Source organism: Centruroides vittatus, unplaced genomic scaffold (genome assembly GCF_030686945.1).
Source record: "Centruroides vittatus isolate TY-2023 unplaced genomic scaffold, ASM3068694v2 contig_965, whole genome shotgun sequence".
Classification (NCBI taxonomy): Eukaryota; Metazoa; Arthropoda; class Arachnida; order Scorpiones; family Buthidae; genus Centruroides; species Centruroides vittatus.
The window spans coordinates 139072-151618 of NW_027122641.1; the positions used below are offsets into that span (position 1 = coordinate 139072).

Consider the following 12547-nt stretch of genomic DNA (forward strand, 5'->3'; position numbering starts at 1 on the left):
ACCTCAAACTCTTATTTAGTGTAATTCAGGGGTGAAGAATATTTCCAGGACCCAAATTTTCGCAGAAATTATTGCACACAAAACAATTTATGAACCAATTAATAATTTTTACCATATAGTTTGAAAGATTCAAATTAAATCACACAAATAATTAAATAGGTGTAATGTATAATTTGTTGTACAACATTAAACTGATAAATTAACACAAAATTTTTTTAAATTAAAAGAACACTTTAAGCACATGCCAACATCCTAGGATTACATATATAATTATAAACTTGTAATATTTTGATGTAATATGTTAATTAATAAAAATGGAATTGACGTTGATGTCACAAATGACCTATTTTTAGATGGGACACTAATCAACAAACTTTTTGAAGTCCAAAACCCCACAAAATTTGATTGTAATGATGTATAATTTTTTCTGAAAAATTATTTAAGAAAGGCACTAATTTTTTGCAAAGATAAACTTTTTTAGTCTATCTTTTCCATTATAATGTCACAGTGTCAACAGTCAAGTACTGCTGCTATGTCTACAATTTTCTCAAATTGCAGCCAAAAGGTCATCCCAAAAAAATTCCGCAAAATTTCTGTCAGTTGATAAAAAACCCCAATGTGGAAACGCTGGGTGGCATTGCAAGAAACTGTCTCTGATTCTCAATGTCACTTCCTACTTTTCTTCCCAAACTTGCCAGTATTATATTTTTATTGCAACTTTAATAAAAATATCGCAGAGTGACAATTTTGGCCCTATGCAGTGAAACCCCTGACTATCATCAGAACAACTATAAAAATATAATGTAAATAATATATAAAATTTCAATTATTTTGTATATTTTAATGATAATAAATAACTTTAAGTAAGGGTCATTGTAAACATTTTACAATATCTCATGAAAATCAATCAGTAGTACAAAATACAAAAAAAAAAAAAAAAAAAATTTTTTAACTCATCCATTATCTATTAAAATTACATTGAATATTATCATTACAATATTCAGTTTAGTTATAAAATAAAAATTATTTCACAACAACAACAACAACTAATAATAATAATAATAAGGATGTTTCTATCCTTATTTTTATTGTTACTGAAAGTAATGTTTAAAACAAAAAAAATTAAATACCTTCTAAAACCGATAACCGGTGCGAACTATTTTTCTAAATGGCGAACGTTTTCACTGCCCCTCCTGGGCTCTTCCTCAGGCCAATTCTGGATTTGATAATCGAACAGCATAAATAAATGGAACGTGTTCCGTAATTTAAACGATCGAGTACGTTGGGCAACCGCGTGCCGTTCCAAATATTTAAATTTCCTTTTATTCCGTTTGGGAAAACGATGTGCGCCTCCTATGATAAATACGCGTGACGTCAACTGATTTACGACCTTTCATCCAATAAAAACTGCCAAGCAGTGGAGAGTTTCCTTTCTTCTTTGAAATTAATACATGTTGTTGTGCGATCGGCTTTATAAATTTCAATCTCCTCCAGAGTTCTCAGATGTTCTTGATGTTGGGTGGTGCGGATCACCTTTGCCTCGTTAAAATTCGGTGTTATATCCGGGTTTGCTGCATACGTTGACAATGCCGTTGTGTATTTATGGCGGGTAATGTCGGATTTATGCTCCTTTATTCTAGTGCATAGTGGGCGTTTAGTGGACCCTATGTACAGTAATTGTTTCTGCCATCTGTCGTCCTGTAGAGGGATACTGTACACTCCCGGAAGCCTATACGGGTTAGGTGCGTCTTTTCCGTTTCTCAATAGGCTGTATATGGAAGGGTTTCTCCGATAAGCGATTTTAATTCCCCTTTTTTTCGCAATTGTGTTGTATATTGTTTTAAGGTGCGGGTTGTATGTCATCGGGGTCCTTTCTGTGTTTTCTTCTCTGGTAACTTTTTTCACTACGCTTTCTTGGTTTGTTATACTGCTTGTATGGAGGTGCCGGTTATATAACTTTTTTACGATGTTAGTGTAACCGTGCTCTCTTGCTATTCTATTAATAAACGTTAATTCCTGTTGTAGAGCATCGTTTGTGGAAGAGTGCGTGTAGGCTCTTTCTATTAAAGCCCTAAAGGCAGCCATTTTATAGGAGTAGGGGTCACAGGAATCGAAGGGGATGTACGATGGTATGGTTGTAGGTTTTCTGTAGACCCTCGTTTGTAGTATCCTTTTTTCGATCCTTATTTCTATATCCAAGAAGTGGATTATTTCAGGACTGTGTTGCTCCATTTCCAGTTGTAGGCCATAGGGGTTGTCGTTCATGGCCGTTTTAAACTGCTTTAGGTCCGGCATCGATTTCCAGAGGATAATGATGTCATCTATGTATCTTCCGTATAAAATTATGTTTGAGAGAAACGGTGACAGTGTTTTGGCTTCCAATGCTCTAATTACCATTTCACATAGGTCCCCGGATAGCGGACTCCCCATGGGTACACCCCTCTCCTGTGCATAAGCCTTTCCTTTGAATTGGAATACTGAACTATAACACGCCAAATGGGCTAACTCTAAAACTTGATGGTGCAGGCTGTCATCATTTACTTTCTCCATGAGGAAATCTCTCAGTGCACAAAAACAAGGTTCTATTCTAATTGAGGGGTATAACGATCTAAAGTCCCATACTGTGGCATAACCGGGTGTGTCTATGCCTTTAAGTTTTTGTATCAACTCTTTCGGACTTGAGATATTGAACTGATAGCCATTCAGATGTGTGGATAACATATTATGCACTGATTTCTCCAGTTTAATAGTAGGAGCTCTTCCTTTGTCCACTATAGGTCTTAGCTCATGGCCTTGCTTATGCGTTTTAGCAAAAGCGAAAAGTTTAGGTACGTCCGGAGCGTCCGTAATGATGTTTCTCATACTCAGCTTCTTTGCGAGTTTGGTGTTGGCGAACCGCTTAACTCTCGCTTGCATTTTATCTACCCAGTTTGCTTCCATCTCTGTGCATTGCGTTGCGGAGAGGTATTCATTTAATTCTCTCTCATACGTATCCCGCTTCATTAAAACCATTATTTTGGCTTTATCTGCCCTTGTTACGACTATATCGTTAGATTTTATCCATTTGGAGGCTTGGCTTAGTTTATGTTTAAGCTGCATGATCTCCTTTGACTGTTTAGCTCTATTAATTCTTAAAGCAGATAGCCATCTGTAATATTCTTTTTGGTTGTGAGAAAGACCTCTTAAAAGGTTTTCTAGGTCTGGGATACAAGATTTAACCGTTTCATTTGGGGAAGGTGGTGGTACAAATGCTGGGCCAAGTTTTAGTATCTGCACTGCAGGTACGGTGGGGTCTGATCTCTTCATAATATTAGATGTAATAAAGACAGAAATTTTTCCAGTTCAATGAGAGTGACCGAAAAGTTGTAAATTTTGGAAATTTCCATGAACACTTGGTCCTAAAACAAATTAGTTAGAAAACGAACAACAAACAATCTGTTAAGTTTAACATATTTAGATTTTTACAGCTATGGTGAAAAACGTTTAAAATCTACAACAACCCCGTCGCGTCCTTTGATATATACTAGTGATGCGACAAAAGAGGCATTTGACATTGACTGGTATCGGCACCCTCGGGATTTGGCACGCACACGCCTACCTGGACCGTCTCTGATTCCATTCATTAGCCACTTGTACGGAGCTATTTCACTAAGTGGATTGTTTTAAGATTTAAAAAGTAAAGAATATTTTGTTAAATATCTACATACAATCATGGAACACCGGGGATGTAAACCACACGGCAATCAACCTGAGGATGAGACACGAATCCCTGTCACATATAATCCGTACATGGCGTCGTTATATAAGAAGATTACCCACAAGCGCCGTATTAAGATCACATACAGAAGATGTCCCACCATCTTGGACATCCTCCGTAACGGGAAGGATTTCCCCGACCCCAACAGACTTCCGGGCGTTTACTCCATACCTCTTAAGGATCACAGGTTTGACAGAAACTTTGTTTATATCGGCTCAACCAAGAGATCCTTGGGAATCAGAATACGTGAGCACAATGCGGATATTCTCCATGGGAGAAATTCTACAGCTCTCTCAACTTACGCGACCGATCCGGACATCGAAGCGGCCCTCAACCAAGCCAGGCTTATCATCACATCGCCTCACCCTGAACACCTGAGGTGGTTGGAGGCTATCTCCATTTACAAACACAGCCGCGCCACCACCTGCATAAACTATAAAGAAGAATTAAATTTGTCCACCGCATGGCAGACCCTGATCGACACGAACCTTTAATCGCCATCTACTCGCACCGTATGCGCATGTCCGATCAACCAGCTGCATCGTAAAGCATTCGATTTCGATTTAAAAATAATTCGTTCCATTATTCGATCTGCGTTCCAAGTTTTTTGACCGTCTGAAGAAGAACTGCCAAGTTCGAAAGCGTTAACAACGATTTTTTCGTTTTGTGTCCAACACCGGCAAGAGGTTCTCGAAAGTGTGGAATACTTTGTTATTTATATGTACATTTCTTCACAAAGTTATATTTAATTATAAGTTTCTTTAAAAGTATATTCATACAATTGAAGAATTTTTTGTACTAGGTATGTATATTCGTCACACATTTTGTTTTATCAAGTAAGCTTTTTTTATAATTTTAATTTTAGCCCTTATATCGTGGCTAGTGATTCAGAAATTTATTTTTAAAAAGTTTTGGCTCGAGACCATATAATGAAAAAGAAAACATTATTAAAAGAGAAAGACCAATGCCTAAATTAAATATAAATACGTCGACAAAAAAATTTCGACATTTCGACAATAAAATTTATGACGAATGACGATTCTTTCGTAAAATTGAAGCAATTTGGAAATCGAAGCGGAATAAAATTTAACATTGGTAGACAACATAAAATAAATATTGAAAATTATAACAAGATAATTATGATTAATAGATATATCTAAATTAACAGATATTATATGTTTTTTCTCAAAGCAAGAATTGGTATTTAGAGGGCATAGGAATTTATTGAATCTAATAACAGAGGTAATTATATTGAACTTTCTTATTTATTAAGTACGTCAGATAATCTATTAAAAGTACATTTAAAGAAGTATACGGTTTTTACTGGCTTATCGAACTAACGAATATGAACGGGCCCCGACGCGCAATTAATTGATTGCCCCTGTAAGTCGGCTTCTTACAGAAACACAGCTTCCCTATCATCAAATGTCACGGCACGCCACTGCTCATCAGGGAATAGACAGGGTACAGAGAATAATTCCAAATGACAACCAAGTTTCCAGACCTGATGTTCTTAGATTTTTTTCTCTGGAATCATTTAAATTTGATTTATATTGTAGCTGTACGCTATATATTTTTGTTGTAAATATAAAGTTAAGTTTAGTTTAGTATCCTTTTCCTATTCTTTGTCTCACTTCCTTCTAGAACTTTCTTGCTTTGTCTTTCTTAGTCATTGTCCTTGGGTGGGATTACCAATTCCAAGAAAATCGTACGACGACAAAGGGCGAGGCAAGGCCCTGGGGCCAATGAACAAGGGGGAGAAGACAATTTTGTTGGAACTCTCAACGAGAATGGATGGAGAGAAAGAAGGCTCCAGATAACTAGTACAGCAATCTGAGACCACGAGGTTTCGAGAGAGAGAGAGAGAATTAGGCTCGAATTTTGGAGAATAAGGACAGGATTACAGAATCCCCCGATCCAATTAAAGACAATTGAAGGCTACATGGGGGCCAAAGAAGTTAGTGAAAGAAATATAAGGAGCGTCGACAGAGAACACAAGGAGCAACGGTCCAAGAAAAACATAAAACTGGTATCTCACCCAAGTCCTCTAACACCAGGAAAGTCCCGGGCATTTTTACCTTTTTTTTTCCTTCTATTTTCCATCTCCTCTTCTTTCCTTAGTTATAATTAGTATAAGAATTAGTTTGTAAGTTTCGGCCCGCGTATAGTTGTTGCACTCATTGTTCTTTTGTTTGTTAGGTTAGATTGTGACGTGTGTGGGTATAGAGATCACTTATAATTGTTGGGATCCAAAGAACCTGTTTAGTGCAACAATAAATTACTTTGTTACGAAAATTACAATCTAGTTATTTATTTGTACTATCCCGCTCGCTGGACCTTGTACTTGTCGCCCTAAACTTCACAATATAGTACAGTACATACAGTATATAGTCCAATATACTATTAATAAAAAAAAAAATCTGTGCTGCTTGTCAAATGTCATACCTGTTATTTTCAAACACAATGCTGCAAATTGTGTTGTATATCATTTTATAAGTGCAGCAATGCAGAAGGGACATAAATTTGGACATTTGTTTCCATAATAATTTTGCCATTAGGTCAGATTTATCTTATAAATGGTATACACTAGTGCTAAACAGTAAAAATTTTTATATAAAAATACATGAGATAATCCAGGTAATGCAATGTTTCTCAATTTTGGTTCTTGGGCCCCTGTGGACCTGCAAATGTGTTAGAGTCCTCAACTTCTCAGAAGGAATATATCTTGGAATAAAAACTTCTTTTAACATTTACCATTATTAAAAAAACACTCACTAGAATTTAAATAAAAAAATATAAAATCATAATTTGAGAAACTTAGTTTATGAGTGTTAATTAACAGTTTAATTTATAAACAAATGTTTTAGACATACAGAAACTATTCTCATCAGATAATTCAAGAAAAACAAAAATATTTAAAACAAACTTTAACTTTTGTTTTGCAAGCATGTTTAAAAATATATACACTTGCAAAACAAAAGATTAATGACTGTTTACGTAAAATTGAGAAGGAATTATAAATCAAATAAAAAATAAGATAATAAAATTATAAATAAATATTAACATGAGGAAAACCTATTTTAGGCATGATGTAATTGGACTGCAATTTGAAAAACTTGTAGACCTATAAATTCCCATCTGTTGTCCATTCGTCTTTCCTTAATCTCAAGAACGGCATTAGATAGATGAAAGATGAGACCAGATATGGAAACCTTAGGAGCAAGAGGCCCTGATTAACCATATATGAACTTTAGATGCAAGCCACATTATTTCAATTCAAAAATTTTCCCGAAAGGTGTAAGATTGATGACAGGCACAATTCTATTGTTAAAGGAAAAGTATGATCTACAGAAGCAACACTACTAATTTGAGACGAAGAGCATATATTTTATATTAAATAAATTAAAAATATGATTAAAAATTGCACAGCATTGTGAATGTCACAATAAATAATTGCTTGTTTTTAACTAATAGTATCCTACTACAACTGCGAGCAAGGCATATATTTATGTATAGAATTTTTATGTGGATATATATCCAGAGCTATAATTATTGCCCCCTGCATTGTGGGCAATAATTATAGTGATTACTCCCATAACACAGGGAGCAATAATATTTGGAGCCCACAACTGAAAGACATTTTTTAATTAACAATAAAACATATATAAGATTTATCTACTGATCTGCCATTTATGCAATAACATTACATGATTACACTCTGCTTTGTTAACCCTTGTACTAGTGTTAGCTAAATTAAATTTCTGTGTGGAAGCAAGTGTATTGATTAACAAATGACTGTACCCATGGATGGAAGCTATATGTTTGACATTTTCAAGTTCATTGTTGGTATCAGATGTCTCAGAGCAATGTGAGTAAGCCCTTGTAACTAAGGCTCAGAATGCAGCTGCCTTAAAAGGCCAAGGATCCATTGAGTTAGGGTTGATTTACACACAACAGTGACGTGTCGGCACAGTGCAGTAAGCATCAATAAATATCATACATAGCCAATTAGAATTTCAAGTACAACACTTGTATGATTGACAGAATACAGATCACGTGTCGTAGATGAAACTCTGATTGGCTATGTGTGATATTTATCGATGTTTATGCACCAAACGGTCACTGTGCCGGCACGTCACTGTTGTGTGTAAATTGACCCTTAGCAGGTATAAAGAGTGGAATGTATGTAGGTTTGCAGTAAATCATTGTGATTATATTTCTATTTGCCATTCAAACCTTGATGTCCAAGTAATTAATCTCTGTGTAACTTTCCTGATCTAATTCAAATGTTAGTCCATAGCTGTTTTTAATTTTTGAAATATCTCAAATATGTTCTTCAAAGAATACAGGCATTTCAAATTATATTCTATACTTTACTTCAGACTCAATTCTACTTTATATTTCATTAAATTTACTTTCAGAATTAAAAATATTAATCATGTTAAGTAATGCAATTAATCAAAACCTCAATATATGCTGACAACTTTTTAAATCATCTTACAAAAACTTATAGTAGTACTGAAAACATAACTTCAGATAATAAAATAAACTGTCAACAAAATACACATTTTATATGTAATAATATGTAAAGTCTAATGATAATTTGTTTTATTAATAATAGTTAAATAGTACTTTAAAAGTCAAATTATTTTTTTAAATCAGTTTAATTTGGTTTCCAGAATATCTAATTTTGAAAATCTAGAATAATGTTTAAAAAATTGTTGTCCAGAATTTCTGAACTAAATCACTGTTTCAAATATATATTAAATAAAATAAAAATAAAAGTGAAAAATATGATACCAGTTCACTAGAAAACAGAGTTCAAACAACTAATGATAAAAATACACATTTATAATCACTTATAGCATATAATAAATTATGGTAGTAATATTACTAAAGAGTAATGAGTAAAATGAAATAGCTTATCTGATTAGTCTAGAAAAAAACATAAAACTTTATTAAACAATAAAGAACACCACTATTATCAAAAAACCAGCAAAAACAAATGTGTTCCATGTTTATCTTATATATACATGTTGATGTTTCATTTATTAAAGAAACTAAATATATTAAATACATTAGTTCTATCATCTCTAGGATTTATCATCAGTACTTATTATATGAAAATTCTCAACGATTTAAAAGTGCTATACAATAATTCTTTATTCACTGAAATCCTCTTGTAAAGGTCGCTTTTAGCGTCCTGAGTCAAAAAGCCACACGACAGAGATAATTAGTCCCACCTGGCGCTGGGGCCATAAACGGCCGGAAGGATCAAAGGAGTAGCGTCTCCGCTTAAGGGTCATGTGTTGACCACGTGCCGGCCGGCTTGAGGAAAAAAAATGTAAATAAATCATGGACGCAAATGTAAGCTACGTCGGCGGGAAATAGGGCGGACATCTTTGGAAGCTCTAAAAAAAAAAAAAAAAAAAAAGGAAGGAACTGATTGGTCGCAGGGCATCGCAGCAGGATCCCTTAAATTGGAAGGGTGGCGGAGAAACGTGGAGAAAGGGCGAGAGACCGGATACGTGGTGATCTCTGACACTAGGTAAGCCTTTGAGGTGTATAGAGAGAGCGTTCTCCTCTGAGAAAGTCCTCCGGAAAAAGGTTTAGTGCAGAGACGGACGGCCACGCGGTTGAGCCATCTCCGGAAAAGCGACTTGAGTTCCCCGGACCGACAAGCCGACGTGCGGCATCACAGCTTTGTTACATTAGCGTATGTAATGTTGTTGAACATTGTACAGACCTTGTAAATATTTGTAGTGTAAATAAACTGTATATAGCTACTTGTTGAGTGTGGAGGTGTAGCTTTCCTCGAACCATCTAACGGACATTCTCGAGTCGTAAAGAACAACTCGAGACGGAACATTCGTAAAGATCTCGTGATGAATAAGAAGGATCTTCACTCCTCTAATTTAGTTAAAAAATTAAAATGGAATTAGCTAAAATATTTTAGCCAAGTTTTATAATCATTTCATTCATTAGATTGTTAGAAATTTAGTGATTAGAGTATGTACTTAAACTATCAAATATAGTTATCTTTCATTATACAATAACTTGGTTGATAAACTAGATTAAATTTCAAAAATGTTTAGATAATGTATTCATTTAATATATTAAATTTATTAAAATTATAAATACAAAATGATTTCAGTAAAAATCAACATTCAATATATTTCATAAAACTAAAAATAAAATAATAAAAGTAATTGTTATTTTGTTTAAAGTTTATTATAAATTATTTGAAAACCTTTATAAACTTTATTACAAACCTTTGATTAAAATAAAAACTATAGTTATGATATTTACATAGCTGATCAATACCTACATGTGGAATTATATAATTATGTTGACTTATACATTAATATGCAATATAAATGCATAAATAAGTAACTTTCAACTTTTCTCTCAATAATTTCCAAATAAAATAACAGATATATTTAAACATTTTCTAATTAAATAAGAACATCAGATAAGACTATTGATGATTAAAAAAATAAATGAGATTCATAACATTAAATCTTACCAGTTCCTATATTTTTGCCATACAATAATTATGATGAGACTATAAATATACTCTTAAATAAACATATAATCCTACTCCAAATTGACTTTATTTCTTCCTGTTAAAATAAATAAACCTAAGTTTACATTTTGTTTATTTGTGTATATGTTACTGTGAAAGACCGAAATTAGAGAATGCAGATATTCTCTGGTGAATGTCAACACACATAAAATACGTCGGTGAAAGACCAAATATTTGGTTATATTATTATACATTTGAACAATTGCCGGTGTATGTCTCGACAAGCACAGATAAGCTTTGGTGGAGGTTGAAACGACACCCAAGAAGCTGATGTCGACAGAGAGGCGACAGTCTGTCACATCTGTCACCAAATTCTTTGTGGGTAGCAAGAGGTGGGACAAGATCGTACCTGTTTTCCCGGCAATGGTTTGGTGGAAACTGCCCACTTTGTCACTGGATGGCATTTTTTTTCTTTTGATCCCAAGAGGTGGAGATCAGTTTGTCAGCTTTATACCCGTAATCAGTTCATAATTTGTAAAGAAAAGTTACTTTCCATAGATGAGATTTCTTCTCAAGAAATATCACTGAGAGAAGCAGCTGCAGCTAATTCAAAAAGTGGTGGCAAGGCTATACATGTTGTCATTGAAAAAAGAAGTGTTCCACGAATAAATGCAGTTGTAAAAGCAAGGGACTCTTGTGCAATTCAAACTGCCATAACAGTTTAAGTTGTTGCAAGAAATAAGATTGTATAATGTTAATCACATAATTTATGTGTAAGTCTAGTAAGTCTATTATTGTATTATTTTCTTTAATGATTTAGAATGTACTGTTTATTTTATGTTCAACAGTTTACTTACATGTGTTGTTTCTTAAGCTTTCTCCTATTTTGACACATTAAAAAGTTGCACTTTTGTCTTAACGTAATAAAAATATTTTTATTCAACATTCACCATCAGTGCATGCTGAATGTCGACATTTGCTGGTGTAAGTGAGAAATAATGATATTTAGCAAATATTTCATACATACATGAAATGACTGTGTGAATGCTGACATTCACCAAAGAATGTCGACATTCGTCAGATAATGGTCATTCATAGTAACATATATACAGTAGATATAAATATATTAGTGACATGCAGAAAAATTTCTGATTTCAATTATAACCAACAGAAATGGTAAGATATTGGCATATGCTGCCTATGCATAAAGTTGTGAACTCACTTATTTGTATCATGAGGTATTTTTACTCAAAACCTCACAAGCACAATGGCCCCAAAATAAAATGAAAACATCACACACATCAGACCTATACTGTAGTCCATGAAGTGTTGCACTCTGAATGGACTACAGCACCTGTGAGCAGTGTTATCATTTCAGTTCAACTGTATTCAATTCATTTTTATGAAAATCACTACATCAGTACCACTTTTAGAAAAAGAAAACTATTATCAATATAAAATGTAAAAATTGTAATTATGTAAAACTTTTATCATTGAAACTATGTAGTTTTATCCTTTTCTGTAATTCTGTAAAGTTGTGTCACCAAAGTTAATTAATAAACTGGAACTTTTCTATTAATGCTTGAAAGTGCATCATACTTTATTGTATTATTTTTTATATTTATTCTTAATATTAATTTTTATTTTAATATTAAGTTTCTACTTTATTTTACAATTTTGAATTAATCCATGTCAGTTAATTTAGAATGTAAATTTTTAAAAACCAAATCCATAATCCTTGTAGAATTTCTCCATTTTTCAAATGTTTGATAGATGGAATGGCTTTTTTACTTGAAGAAGGCCTCTAAATGCAGACAAAATATTGTGCATATCAGTGCTATGTCATATTTTAGTGGTCCTAGTGGTCAGTAGACCACAGTAAAAAACAAGAAGTGGAGAAATAAGTATATTTTATGTAATTCAAGAAGTTTGAATTGATACAATTTTAGTAGTACTTCGATGATATTGGTCTTTTTGCTTATTTTGGTATATTTAATGTGTGGCTATTTTCAGCAAAATTATCTAAATTAAATAGCTGTATAAATTTTATAATGCAAGAGGTTTATAGATTAAATTTTGTTACTTATTAAATGGATAAATGAAAATAAGTTTAGAATAAAATACAGGAAATTCCTTGTTAACTTGAACTTAGATAATTCAAAATCCTGTTAGTTCGTAACTGCACTTTTTAATTGGCCGGGGATATAGAGATTGGTGTGTTAAGGAATTCAGTTAGTTCGAAATACAGCTACTTTAAAATTCTG

The 12547-nt window shown here is 33.3% G+C and overlaps 2 protein-coding genes across 2 annotated transcripts in view; both read right to left on the bottom strand.

Moving 5' to 3' along the window:
* Ugalt (UDP-galactose transporter) overlaps positions 1-12547 on the bottom strand; it is a 36379-nt gene that overhangs the window by 16766 nt on the left and 7066 nt on the right. The window lies entirely within an intron of this gene.
* LOC136985420 (uncharacterized) lies at positions 1384-3306 on the bottom strand. The gene has a single exon (XM_067282697.1). The coding sequence runs from the start codon at positions 3304-3306 to the stop codon at positions 1384-1386; it is 1923 nt and encodes a 640-aa protein (XP_067138798.1).